The sequence below is a fragment of the Acyrthosiphon pisum genome, chromosome A2 (assembly GCF_005508785.2).
Source record: "Acyrthosiphon pisum isolate AL4f chromosome A2, pea_aphid_22Mar2018_4r6ur, whole genome shotgun sequence".
NCBI classification, from domain to species: Eukaryota; Metazoa; Arthropoda; class Insecta; order Hemiptera; family Aphididae; genus Acyrthosiphon; species Acyrthosiphon pisum.
In genome coordinates, this window is record NC_042495.1 from 117,525,658 (window position 1) to 117,540,784 (window position 15,127).

Genomic DNA, 15,127 nt, shown 5'->3' on the forward strand with positions numbered 1-15,127 from the left:
TTCCTAATAAATTGTTAATATAAAAATTCCATTTTAAGTTGTTATCAAATATAACACCCAAATATCGAATTTTCCAACTATATTAATTATTTTGCAGTTTTCCTGATTACATATTTTATTATTGACGCAGCTATGTACTGCTATAGTATTGAAGTTACAATCTGTTTTATTAATTGAAAATGGCATAAACACAGTTTTATCAACATTTAGAAATAGATTTCTATTGTTTAAAATGTTTATTATCTGATTGAAACTTCTGCAGGCTTTCTCATATACCCCATCCCATGATTTCTGTGAGAATAGAAGACAAGTGTCATCAGCATATTAAGTAACTATCGACCCATCAAAATTAATATTAAACATTTCGTTAATATATATTATAAATAGAATGGGTGCATGAACACTACCTTGAGGTACACTATTTTTAATTCCATATGTGTTACCATTTACTTCATTGATTTTCACTGACTGTTTTCTATTACCTATGCAAATAGCTTTTAAACCAGTTTAGGCTCGAATTATTAATTCCAAAGCTAGGTAGTATGTTTAATAAGATTTGATGATTCACTGTTTCAAAAGTCTTGGCTATGTCTAAAAATAGTGCTAATTATTTATTGCTATTATCTAGATTACTGTATAGAAATTGAGTGACTTTTCCGGGGTTGTTAGTCGGAGGATTTTTTTTCCGATTACCATATTATATAGTATATAATATATGTGATGACATAATATAATAATATACTAATAATTACATTAATAAATAATAACATTAACACAAATTGGTAGGTAGGCGAGTTAACTTACAATTGGAAATACGACGACTGCGTATAAGAAATTCGGTAAAGTCGTTTATGGTGAAATCGACGACAATATAATATTTTTGTGTTCGTACATTATATTATTACCTATACTTATAAATTCGTTTCCGCAGTATTACACAGCCGCTGTCCCTAACGAACGGTCAGGATTTAAAATCCTGCTGTGACGATCAATGATAGTCGTGAACAGTTTCCTGCTCGATTTCGTCATCAACACGACAGCAGACGAAGCCACGCAGGTCATAATATTATACGGCCGATTCGCGCCGATGGAATTCACATACTACACGTCTACACGCACAATAATATACCTACGCATCATGTCATTTAGTGTACCTATGCCTTGTTGTGATTCATATAATATAAGTTATAACAATAATCGGTTTTGGACTGAGTTAGGTCATATAGTTATTGTGTCAACAGACGTAGGTCCGTGACGTACGTATAGGTGTAATATTGTGATTTGTGTTACAGTTAGGTTATGTTGTCGTTGGCCGGTACCGCATTTTAGAAAATGTCGAAAAAAACGACGCACGTGTCGCCACGACCATATTATATATTATATTATTATTTCTCTCGCAGCATTTTAGAAAAAAAATAAAGGTTAATCGAATAAAACACGATGACGACGAAGACGACGGTTCGTAAATAAAACAACTACCTATAAATGCCACCCATGTGTGTGTGTGTGTGTGTTACTAAAATATACGCCACGGGCCCGATAAAAAAATCGACGCACGTTTACTCTGATGGTATTAATAATACATATATGTACATACCTATACGATACAGTGCTGCACCCGACGTCTACTTATATATATATATATGTATACCCACTATATCGGTGGGAACGAATAGTGAAAAATCTATAAAAGAGACTTTATACAACTAATATAATATGATATTTTTATGTCGGTAGGTACTACCTATATCTATATTATTATTATTATTATTGTTATTATTATTATTCGAACCGGCCGCGGCAGTGAAAGAAAATTCGATATATATACTTTTTATCTACATATATATTTATATATATATATAAATATAAATTCGCGACGAGCGACGGTCGCTGCAGATGCGAAAAAAAAGGGATGCGTTTCATCTGATGATGTGCGTAATGGATAGATTTATCTTATTTTTTTGTCGTTCTCTTAACGAACTTGCCGTCTTATCAGTTGATTGCGGTTTTGTTTTGTTTCCTCACAACACGCGTGCGTTTCGCTTACAAAAACGATACTTTTATATTATATATTATATACATACACACATTACACAAACACTACATTGCGACGTAGTAGATGAACAAACTACTAGGTACCTACCTCTCATATTATTATCCATAGGAAATAGAAATGGTTGGGAAAGTTACTCAATTTATTTTATTGTAACTAGTTACATGTTACAAGTTACATTTGTAAATGTATAAAGAATAATTAACCAGCCAGGGGCTAGGTAAAAGCTAACGTTACGTAGTTAGGAAAAAAAATTTGTACGAAATATAGAAGTACCTATAATCGTACAACCACTGAATATCCAGTGACCAGATAAATATTGTGATAACCAAAATGAACAATTATAAAAAATAATCTTGACCATGTATTTTTAATATTTTTTAAACTAGTAGGATCTATTGTAACAATGAGTGAAGAGACTTCAGTCTTGTAATACATTTTCAAGCAATATGACCAAACGAATAAAATTTAATTTACTTTATTTAAAAAAAAAAGATGGGCAAGTGGGTGTTGCTCTGCTTTACAGAAGTTTACAAGTGGGTCACAGTAATGGACAGTAATAAATTTGAATTCAATGATATAATATCATTGTATAAGAAAAACGATTCTGAGCGAAAACGTTCAGTCAGCCTATGATATTACTAAATATATTAATTGATGATATCATTGTGAATAAAGTAATTTATTTACCTATTTACGTGGAACTTTGTTTTAAATTTTCAATCCTTAGCTATAAAAGTTAAACATTTTATACATTTTTAACTACAAAATCATTTTTAAATTGTATTAAATTTCGTACTTTTAATGCTTATAAAAAGAAATTGTGACTACTTATATATTTTTAATATTTTTCAACTAAAATTTTAACAATATAATATAAAGATCCTTGTATTAAATTTTGAAATTTATAGAAAAAAAATTAAAACATTGGAAACTAAAAATATTTTAGTTTATCATTTTCAAATTTCAATACATGTTAGAATTTTTTATATTGAATTTTTATAAATAAACCTAATATAATAAATATATTTAAAAATACGTATATTTTTTAATTCATTTTTTTTGACATACATTAGGTGTGAATAATAATTAGATTAATAGGTCCCTGGACCATTTCCTTTTTAGTCGACGAGTTGTATCGGGGAAGCGGAAGGTCCAGGGAGGATACATTGGATATGAGAGGATTTGAATGATTAAGTAGTTTGTTTAATTAATTAGTTGACCTCAATACCAATAGCAATAATTCGGATATTTTTAACATCACTAAGCTATTGCATACCTCCGTCGTGGTTGAAAAACCCAAAAAGTCTCACATTGGTCCGCCTCAATGCTATAACTGTTAGGCATACGGCCACACAAAAGCATACTGTTCACACAAACCTCGGTATGTCAAATGCGGTGATGAATACTTATCAGAAAATTGTTCCAAAGACAACAGTCTTCCGGCCAAATGCGCTCTCTGCGCAGGTGCCCATACTTCATCTTATAAAGGTTGCCCAGTTTACAAAAATCATGTGGTTTTATTCAAAAAACACAAATTGGGAACGAAATCAGTTTCTTTTTCAAGACCAGGCAAGCCCATGACACATTCTGAGAACCACTACAATTCCAATCAACGTGGTACCTACGCCACCGTCACAGCCAATCAGCCACCGTGCGATGCATCCGATAATCTATCCAAACTTATCAGCGAAATTTCAAACATCGTACATCCATTAATTAAGTTACTTACGACGATTTTAGATAAATTAAATCCTCCCTTATCTAGCCCGTAAATACTCTCATGTTTATATAATTGCCATAATGACTTCAACTTAGATAGTATAATTATTACAGTATGTTATCCCATTATCTTTTTTCTTTTTTTCGTTTGTATATCATATATTATGAACCTTATTTTGTGCTTATATATTTAATCTTATTGTTGCTATCTGTACAATTACTTGTCATATTACCTATATTCAATTGTTAATTGTTAATCGTTGAGCTATAATTGTAAGTTGTGCTAGTAGCTAATAAAAATAAAAAAAAATAAATAAGTAGTTTGTTATGGATCGTTTATAGAGTTTAGATGCTTGATCGGAGATGGTCATTAATCATTATATGTTTCACAGGTCATTCAGCATGGGTGGTGATTGGGGGGTGCTCGGGTGAGCTTAACCCCCAAAAATATTGAAAGCACGCACAACATTATTGAACACTTTTCAAAGCCCCCACTTCTTATTTTGTAAAAAAATATTTAAGCCCCCCTAAAATTCAATCAAATTTTCACCTATGGATCATTGTGAAGGGTTCGATTACTATAACATACCAAGGGGCATTCGTTAGTGTACTGAGGGATATTGATTGGAAATGAATAATTTGTATGTTCGAGTTAACGAAACAAGTATAAATAAATCTTCATTGTAGGTAATCATTCAAGTTTTACTACTTGTTAAACTGGTAACGGATACCATATTAACTATGGAACATATCTGCAACTTGCGAACCACAAAAAAATATTTATAATATATTAATATCTATATAGCAATAGGAACCTACAAAAAATACATGACGGGTATCTAGTACCTACTTAGGTAAATGCAAGTTATAATTATTTGTCCACCGGTTTAACATTTAAATAATCATATATCGTATACCAACTACTTAGCTACTCCTATTATAATATATTGTGTTTGTATATATATATTATGTACTTATATATTATAATGTAATATTATGTTTAATGTATGTTACCTATACATTTACAACTGCATACATATGTATGTATACTGTAATTCTGTATATTATAATAGGTATGTAATTTGACTTTGCGTGTTGACGATGATGCCTAACAAATGGCGTACAGAAAATAAAATAACGACCGGAAACGGAAATAATATAACAACAGCAAAAATAATAATAATAATAATAATATTACTAGTAAGTAATTATAATGATAATAATAATTGTAATAATTAAAATTATCAATAATTATTGTATAGTGGCAAATCGATACCGCAAAAAAAAAAGCGTTTAAATGTTTAGCCGAGTCTTATTATGGAGTAAAAACATCAAAAATCCTCCCCGAGAACCACACATCGGTCTCATCTATGTAATACACATTTTTTATTTTATCATTTTCCGCCGGGGCACTGTTTTAAGATTACACGTGTGCACGACTATAATATTATAATACATCTATTACATATTAAATCGCAGTTTTAACTCGATGCAGCAGCTGCTCACCCCGAATTACGCGGAGGTACCTATATATTGGTAACCGTAAAACCGGAGAGCTATATAATTCCGCTGAACTCTCTGCGGAGAACCGCTATTGCAACCATAATAATATTATTATGTACGCTATTAATTTATAAACACCTGCCTTGCGTGTAAGTAGTTATCGTGCTATGGTGATATCGTGTATTCGTGTATCACATAATGGTTTGTCTTCTAAACTCATAAAAACTTAAAAAACTCAAACCGCGTGAGAAACGCGCCTCCATGTAAGATTACATCGGGGGGAGGGGGGGAGGTACAAGGAGCTGTGCGCCCCCAAACTTGAAATATATTAGCACCCCCATATGTTTTACGAATATCGATATTTTTTTTCTTAGATTTTAGATCAAACACTATTTGCGATACCAAATTTGTTTTAATACACACCTATAAGGAGCAAATATTATATTTTGATAAAATTGTAATTTAAAAAAATAAACAAAATCGGTGAGGGGTGTTGGAAGCCCTGTGGATCTGAGATGCTTCAATAATTTACCACCCCGCCCCCTGAATTTGAACTCTATCTGCGCCTGAGCACACATTATAGGCATAATAAACCTATACTTATAATATTATTCAGTTTAAAATTTCTAAATAGATACCTAGTCTAAAACTTTGGAAATTTAACTTTTTATATTACATCTGGTATGAATTATTCATCGAGAACTTTTTTTACATTTTTATGAAAAATTATTTTATTTTGTTCAAACCCCTTTATTATTAGTGAGAAATAGTTTTCTATCGCGAGGCTGATCAGTTATGCTCGCGTCGTATACATCGATACGTCATTTGCTTTTTTTTAAAAAAAAATGCCAATAACTTTTTTCTGCAGCCCGGTGAATTTCCTAAAACTTTGTCCCCGGACCGCCAACACACGTTACCCGGTCACCGCCTAGTTCAAGGGCGCCCATAGGAAAATTCTTAAGGGGGGGACAAAATTTTAATTTATCAATCCATTCATAAAACAAATTTTCAACCATAAAAGTATTTTATTGAATTTCTATTTAATTAATAATATAGATTAAACACGTCATAAAACATTAATTATATTAAATTTATTAAAACATTAGTTTTCAAATAAAAATGTACAATTTGATGTGGCTGATGAAAGTTGGAATGCACGATTTCTTGTAACAGTATTTGCTTCTGAACTATAATAGATAACTTTTCAAGAACAGTTTTAATTTCAATGAAATTTTTATCAAATAGCCGTATACATTTGTACTTTTCTGACCAACGTCTCACAAAATAATGGAATATTTGGAATAAGTTTTCTTCTCAAATACTCTCTCTAAAAAACTTAATTATTTCTTTTACAGTACCAATAGTATTTCTGATTTCAGGAATTGAATTTTGATCGTTAACTACTAAATTAAGCTTATGTGAAGCACAATGAAAATAACAAGCAGTTGGATATATTTTTCATATAATTGTCTGTACACCATTTACTTTACCACTCATGGTTGAACAACCATCAAAACCTTGGCCAACAAGTTTCAACATATTTAAACCATATTATAGATTCTGAGCGGAGCGAGGGAGCTATTGTTTTTACAATGGTGTTTTTTTTTTTTCTTTTTCTTTTTATATCCTGTATACAAAATTTCTTCCAGAAGGAGTGTTTTGATTTCAACATATAATACCTTATCTTTTAGCAAATTGGATCAAGATGGTACTTTAGAGAGGTCATTTTTCGATTTTCTCAACAGTTATTTAATGCCACGGGAAAAACCACCGGAAAATTACGAAAAAACGCTAAAAATGGGATTTTAATTTCTAATGCTTTGTATATCACCATAGAAACGAATAAAAAATTATAATATTTTAATATTAATTCAACATGATAAAATAAATAATAACAAAAATATAAAATATCTAGACTGTAAACCGTCTCCGCTCAGAATCGTTTTTCTTATACAATGATATTATATCATTGGATTCAAGTCTAATACAACCAATATACAATTACCCACTTGTAATCTACTGTACAGCAGAGCGACATCCACTTACCTGCTTTTTTTCTGTTGATTCTAATATACTTTTTGATATACCTTCTGCATTTAAAATATGTATATTTGATATAACAATACACAAATCTGTTATCATAAATAAAATATTATGGTGGAAAAAACGTGTGGTTATTTATAGGTGATAACCTGATTTACCAAAGTAAGTAAATAAACCAAAATGCCATATTGCCATAAACAAAATATAGATTTTCATATATTAAATTAAATTTTTAAATTCTATCTAAAAAAATAGATTCTAATCACAATGAACAATTTTCCAAGATTTTTGGCATTTTCCAGGGGGGGGACATGTCCCTCCCTTGCCCCCCCATATGGGCGCCCTTGGCCTAGGTACTTGCTATCTGGCACAGGACTTAAAGAATAAATATTGCACGAGAAATGCGCAAACCTTTTTGATAGATCATTGTATATAGCCAGGGGATTTCGACTATAGGACTCGAAAGTTTGATGACTTTAGAAACATTAAATAATGACCTAAAAATATTGTAAAAATATTAGTCATAATAATAATATAATAGGTCAAATTTAACAAAAAAATTAGACTATTAGAGTGACTTACTGACTTACTCAATGATGAACATGAAACTTATTATACAGCGTGAGGACTTACCCAGGTTTAATAGCCAGTTTATTAAAATTAAATAAACTTTCTAAATATTGTACATGTCTTAACTCTTAATGTTGTCCAAAATATTTATTTTATTTAAAATACTACATAAATGGGTCAACAAACAAAGAATATAATTTCTTTAAATAATATACGTATACATATTTAATTATTTGACAAAATCTTTTTTTCCAATATATTATGAAATATCAGATTTAAATTGATAAAGAGAATTATTAAGAGAATTTGCTTAATAAATTTAAGACTTATGTGTTTCTTAAAGTATTCAATATTTCTCAATTGTAATGCTATTAATTTATACAAATCTGTTGATTACTTTTTTACACTATGATAGTATAATATTATTAATATTAGTCACTAAAGAGAATACCTAACTTTTATAATATAATTAATCCATTATTTTTCATAAAATAATTTTAAATAAATCAAGATCACAACATAAATAATAAAAAAAACAACAAGTCTAAATACATAAGATACAATAATCATATTATAATACAGTTGCACACAATTCTGTATAATATAGTTGATTAGGATAAAATTAATTTATTATATAACTATAAGGGAAAATTTAGGGAAAATATTTAATAGTTAAAATCACATAACTAGACTAGACATGACTAGAATCAACATTAAAAGTCTAAAAATGTCGTTTTTATTTGAACAAAACGAATATTACATTCCAAACTGTGTATTATTAGCTTGACTGTTATTGGGCATGAAATTATTTTCAGCAGCTAAAAGCGCGGTAAGGGTGGAATGTGTGGTTGCCAATCCTGTGTTGTTGTTTGGCGATGAATGTGGAATTTCATTGTGTTGTGGTAATCTTTCACCATATTCGAGCATATTTAATGCTTCAGCAAGTGTTGTTGATGTCCCTAATTATTACAAACATAAAATAACATATTTGAAATAGTTAGATTTAATATTAATGTTTTCTACTAAATTATAATTTATTTCAACATTGTAATTTTATAAATTTACCATGATGAAATTGTATTCCATAAAAATATTACTATAGGGTGTAAAAGGAAGACCTGATAGATGAACGAACTTTTGTACTAATCAATATTAAAAATTTTTTTTTTATATATATATAATTTATATTTACTTGCGTCACACGTAAAATATAAAAAAATTATTTTTATATTTAATACTGAAAATAAAAAATTGAATATTTTTTTGATTAAAATAATATTTTTGGAAATTTGCTAACGTTTCTCAAATTATTTACTAATCATTTAATTTTAACAAATTTTGTCAAACAGTTAAATATCATCATCATTTTTTTTTTTTTTTTTTTTTTGTCAAGTTTCTTCAACGTAATGGTGTGAGGATAAATTATAAAAGTATGTTTTTGTAGTATGACACTATATGGGTGTATAACTTGGATGATAAAAAACGCATAGTAAAATTGTCTTGAAAAATTTGAGTAGTGCAGTAGAAGGAATGTGGATTGGATAGAACAACAAAACAAAAGCAACCAAAAAAAAAAAAAAAAAGGTACTTAAAACAATTACAGCAAGATGTTATATGGATATATATTGAGGCATGAACTAGTTTACAGAAAAATTGATGGCAAGAGACAAGGACCAAGAATACATTAAAATTACAATATTTTAATAAACAAATGATATCCAACCAGGAATCATCTAGTTACATGGAGTTGAAGAGACTAGCTTACAACAAAAATAGTGTAAAAGGTATGGAAGACTGAAAAACTAACTTCAGACTTTCACTATAATATACATATAAATATTAAGGTCGATGAAAAAAATTAAAATTAATCAATATTACATAATAAAATAATATACAGAATAATATTTTAAGTCATATTCATTCTACATATTTTTTATCAATAAACATTTATTTTGTACTGAGCTGTTTTCATTGGTATTTTTTACCTACTACTAATGCATATTATGTTGAATCAACTTAGTGCTGTATTATTGAAATTCCTTCATAAGGAACACTATTATTTTTAACATTCAATCTTTTTTCCAATTTTATAGAAAAAAGATTGTAAAATAATAATAATAATAATAATAATACCTGAGATGATGATACTACTTGATTCTGCATGGGATTGAGTGATTGAAGAATTTGTATTTTCGTTCAAAGTTATACTGCACACCTACAACATAATAATTATATGTCATAAAAGAATATACAAATATCATAAGTCAATATCCATGAATTAGTTTATAGTAATATATAGGTGTAATTTTATACTCGTACAGGTTGCTCTTCAATTTCGCCATTTTCAGTAATAATAATTTGTTGAGGAGATTGTAATTCAGGAGGTTTATTGAGAATCATTGTGGATCTTACTTTGTTCAATATAAACTCTGGTAATTCAAAACCTTTGAGTTCATGAGGATTATTTCTGAAAATTATTATAATCATTAAAATATCTAGTTAAAATGGAATCACTTCTTATAAAATAAAATTACAAAAATGTAAAAATATGTATTGTTTAAGTGTGTTAGTAGCAAGTAAGATATATTAATTATTACAGAAAATTATTTCTAAGAATCATTAAGTTTTTTTTAAGTAGATCTTTTAAAATTAAGTACATTAATTGTGTACAAATTTATTTTATTTTATTTATTTTGATAGGTACATCATTCAAATTACTTAAATGTGTTGGGTGGTTAATAACTTTGTATTTATCATTTTTAAACAACTTTGAATAAAAATAAAAATAATTACTTCTGATTCACAGTGCTCAATATTGATTGCACATCGTCCAATAACAGTATTGAAGTTGCATTTACAGATGTAGGTGGTGGTAAAACAAACATTTTTTGCTTCATCAGCCAATCTCGATCTTCCATATCAATGGTATATTGAAATAGTTCTGGATGTTTATTGCCCATACGACCTCCCCTCTGTGAAATAAACACAAATTACTTAAATTAGTTGAATTAAAGATAGTATTAAATTCAATGGTATAAATATGTAATTTGATCAAAAAAATTCATAACAATAATAAAATGTACCTTGTTAGCAGCTCTTGTAGCCAACACAAATAATGTTTGAGAATGAATTTTCACTGGGTCCCAAGTGGATTGAAATCTATGAAATTTTACCAACGGTGTCTGAGATGATGTTTGTTCAACTGTAGGAGAAAGATTATTCTCAGCCTCTTGAACAGGTGGCTCTTTGCGTTTCAGTAGAGATCTATTCTGTAAATAAAAGTTATTGAGTATCAGTATTGTTTAGTAGTATTCAGTTTTGACTATGCCAAAAGCAAATTGTTTAATTACTTTGGAATGTTGTTTTGCAAACCGCGATTCAATCAACATGTCTGTAGTTTGTGCTGTATTAAATGGTGAATTACTGCCAGACAACGGTGGATTTGAATACATTAACTTTGCCTCGTCTAACATTGTTCGACATACTTCTCTCACATGATCTTCAGTTACACAATTTGAACCCAAATTATTTTTAACATTGTCAATAGCCAAGCCAAAATATGACTGAAAAAGTTATTGTCATTAGCATTGTTATGAAAATCAATACATCAGTGGTTAATACTTACAGTCAAATATTTTTTAATAACATTATCAATATCTTTATTGATTGAATTCTGTAAATTTTGTCGCAACAAATCTAAAGATTTTGCGGCGTTTACCAAATTCTTTGCACGCATCTTGGCCGCTTTTGTAGTAGCTTTATCATTACCGTTAGCTACATCAATAATATTGGCAAGTGTCACTTGGCGCATATTGAACGTACTTTTCTAGAAAAAAAAGAATAATATAAACTTATGAATTAGACGTTATGTTAGATCGCCTGGCAAAATCAATGGACACATACCCATGGAACAAAATTTTCACTGGTAATCACTTCCAAATCAAATACTGGAGCTTGCCGAACAAGGGGTACAGGCTTAGACGACCTGTGAAAATTGGTTGGCTGTTGGGTCACCATTTGTTGTAATTGCTGGTCATCGTTTAAGTGTTTTATGGGGAGTTTATGGACAACCATTGTATAACAACAACGGAGTGTGCGGGATCGTTAAGACGCGTATAAACTAAAAAAAAATCATGGATCCGGCAATTATTACAAACATTGTTATAATATAATACCTATAGAATCAGAAATCAGAATTCAGCAGTCTGGGTTATGGATAGTATCATTGATATTATATCCTAGCCCGGATATTGTGAATTTTTTTTATCAATGTTTCGTGGGGTTCCAGTTAAAATCGATAAACAGAAAAAGATCGATAGTGAGTAGTTTTAATTGATAAATCGACGATGTTTTTTATAAAATGTACCTAATGGCTAATATTAATATTTATTATTTAATACTTTTATTAACACTTCGGATGTCTATTAGGTATTAATAATAATTGTATTCACATTTTATCAGATTAACATACAGTGCTCCGCCATAAAGAGACAGCCCAGGTATGAACTACAAGAATTTGTCATTATTATTTGAATAGTCATATTCCTGGAGAAAAAACGTGCACAGACACGATAACTATTATCAATTTATCACACATTTCGCATTCTCGCCTATTATCTATATTATTATCACTTTATAGTGTGTGTCGTGTGTGTGCTGTGTAAATTTGTGTTTTGTGTTCTCTACTTCCGTTTTCGGTAATTCTGTTGTTCGGCGGTCTTGGCTCTTTGGAATTTTGCGTCTGAGTTTGAGAATTTAAGTTAGAAAAAGATCGATCGGTCTATTAGAAAAAAATCTTATTCTCCCTGTCACCCCACTCATCAATTCTAAATGGACAGCTCACGTGCAGTAACAACGGTGAGGTATGAAGACTATGTCGAGTATTTTCTGTTCGTTCGGTCGGATGACAGCGAAGAGGATGCCGAAGAACTGGTGAAACACATTAATAACTTGAACACTAAGGCATTGGAGTTGGTAGATCGGCTGTCCGAACAGTATATATGGCACAAGGACAAGTTCAATTTGATACCACGGTTTTGCCCCTCAGCAGAACTGAGACAGTCGTTCTCTGATACTTCGGACGGTAATACCTAATATTTTATTACAACTTAATTTGCCTAATATTTTGCCATTAGAACCCATTTTTAATACCACCAACCACCACCTCACCCCTCCACATCCTGTCCAACCATGGACAACCCACAGTTATACCACAAAACAGATAACAATTCATCTAGTTAATTATAGCTATTCCGTGATTGTACGATGGTTCTGATTTGTTTTTATTGTTTTTTAGAAGTATTGCCGCCACATTTGTATGGTGTAACCCACTACGGTGATAACATTGAAGATGAATGGTTTATTGTGTTCTTGATGAAAGAGATCACAAAGGAATATCCTGAACTTGTCGCTCGGTATGTGCATTTTAATTTGTTGTTTATTCAATATTTTACATTCCAATATTTAGTGTTATAGATTCTGATGGGGAATTTCTACTTATAGAAGCTGCAGAGTGTTTGCCCAATTGGGCAAATCCCGACAACTGTGATCAGAGGGTAATTCTATTTTTGTTTATGATAAAAGTACATAATGTTATCTATCTTAATTAATTAATTGTCTTAAAAGGTCTATATAAGTGATGGTGATGTTCATATTATCCCATTAGTTAGTGCAAATAGTAAAAAATCAATTACTGTTTCACAAGCATTGGAACAGATTACCAAATATCCTACTGCCACTATAGCTACACAAGAAGTCAATTCTGCGATATCATCGCGCTTGCACGGGTAAAAGGATATAAATTTAAAAAATGTAAATGCACTTTAAATGATAATAATTTTCTTTTTAACTTACAGGTATCCAGATAAAATCAAAGAAAATCTCCATTGCTGCCATGCTTATATACCAGTAGGTGTAGCGTACTTATTAAAACACCAACCAAGTCTAATAGCACCGGCTGTTATAGCATTTTGTCATAGGGATATGTTGGATGTTAAAGCATGCCAAACAATGAAGTAATTAGTTTTGTATTTAAAAATCTATGGCAATTGTTAATATTTTTACTTTTCTGGCTTTAGACATTTTCCTCCCAAAGAAAGAGTAATGCGTACAGTGACCATGACCAAATGTTTGTATGCTATGCTTATAAAACAAAAATGTGTTCCTGAAAAGAGAACTGGTTGGGATTTAGTTGAAACAACAGACTCTCGATACAAAGCACAAATTACAGGAATAAGAATAGTAAGTATGATAAATTTATTTTTATATAAATAATATAAATCAATTGAAAAATATGTACCTGTTTATATGAGGTGTTAATTTATTATATTGTAGTCATAAATAAAATCTTAACTAAACCTTATAGTTTTTAAAATACATTTTTACTATTAATAGTAAAACAAAAGTTATTGTTCCTGGTAATAATTAACAATGCAAATACTTAATTGTAATATATTTTATATATTTTTAAATTAAGTAAATATAAATAACATATTTTTTTAAGATAAGATACTAAGTTAATATAATTAAAACATTGATTTTATTTATATAAGTGCATATTCTATTTTTTTTTTTTTTGTTTTTTGTTAATGCATAAATAATTAATTTTAGTTTTTATAACTTCTTTACCATAATTAGGTACTTGCGTATTAGTTTTAGTATTATAAATTATGTAAATGCATAAAGTATATTTAATTAAACTTTGAATTGTGATTTTTCTTATGTGATGGAGTACTTCCTTAATCCAGTCGTTCACACTTAGAAAAATGTTTTGTTACAACTTTGTAACACTGTAGGGCGGAAGAACTAAAATTCTTACATTTCTTATATAATAATAAATATGTGTTATATTTATGTATAACTTTATGATTATTTTTTTGTAAAGGCTTGCGGATTTGAAATATTAGTCAGCCAAGCAAAAACCACAGTCAAAGACGATACACCTGTAGATTTGACCTATGACAAACGTTGGCATCATTACAAATCTTCTTTGGCCGAAAAAGGATATTTTAAAGTAACAATTAATATTATTTTACTAGCCTATTTAACTCATCCAAATTAAACTCCACTATAATTGTGAAATAGGTATCCAAATAAGATACCAATATTTTTGTTTCAATTTTTTTTAATTGATCCTTTGAAATAAAATTATTCAATTTGACCATTGATTCTAAGCACGGACTAAGATAGTATGGACTGGTATCGACATGGTTGGGGGGTAGTATAGGAACGGTCCTC

General features: G+C 29.6%; 2 protein-coding genes across 2 annotated transcripts in view; one reads left to right on the top strand and one right to left on the bottom strand.

Annotated features, from left to right (window-relative positions):
* Positions 1–8,532: 8,532 nt before the first annotated feature.
* Positions 8,533–12,238, bottom strand: LOC100569176 (deoxynucleotidyltransferase terminal-interacting protein 1). The gene is made up of 8 exons (XM_003242348.4): positions 11,795–12,238; positions 11,517–11,717; positions 11,242–11,454; positions 10,975–11,160; positions 10,685–10,863; positions 10,211–10,358; positions 10,025–10,106; positions 8,533–8,850 (listed from the first exon to the last, which is right to left on the bottom strand). Exons 1-8 carry the CDS (start codon positions 11,963–11,965, stop codon positions 8,648–8,650), a joined length of 1,383 nt encoding a protein of 460 aa, XP_003242396.1. The 5' UTR covers positions 11,966–12,238; the 3' UTR covers positions 8,533–8,647.
* A 284-nt stretch (positions 12,239–12,522) lies between these two features.
* The window catches only part of LOC100160879 (protein ecdysoneless), a 7,618-nt gene continuing 5,013 nt past the window's right edge, over positions 12,523–15,127 (top strand). Inside the window, exons 1-7 of the mRNA XM_001947553.5 lie at positions 12,523–12,974; positions 13,188–13,305; positions 13,359–13,446; positions 13,517–13,677; positions 13,747–13,905; positions 13,969–14,131; positions 14,775–14,903. Coding sequence (XP_001947588.2) covers positions 12,722–12,974; positions 13,188–13,305; positions 13,359–13,446; positions 13,517–13,677; positions 13,747–13,905; positions 13,969–14,131; positions 14,775–14,903 — 1,071 coding nt within the window. The 5' untranslated portion in view covers positions 12,523–12,721. The remainder of the gene's footprint in view (positions 12,975–13,187; positions 13,306–13,358; positions 13,447–13,516; positions 13,678–13,746; positions 13,906–13,968; positions 14,132–14,774; positions 14,904–15,127) is intronic.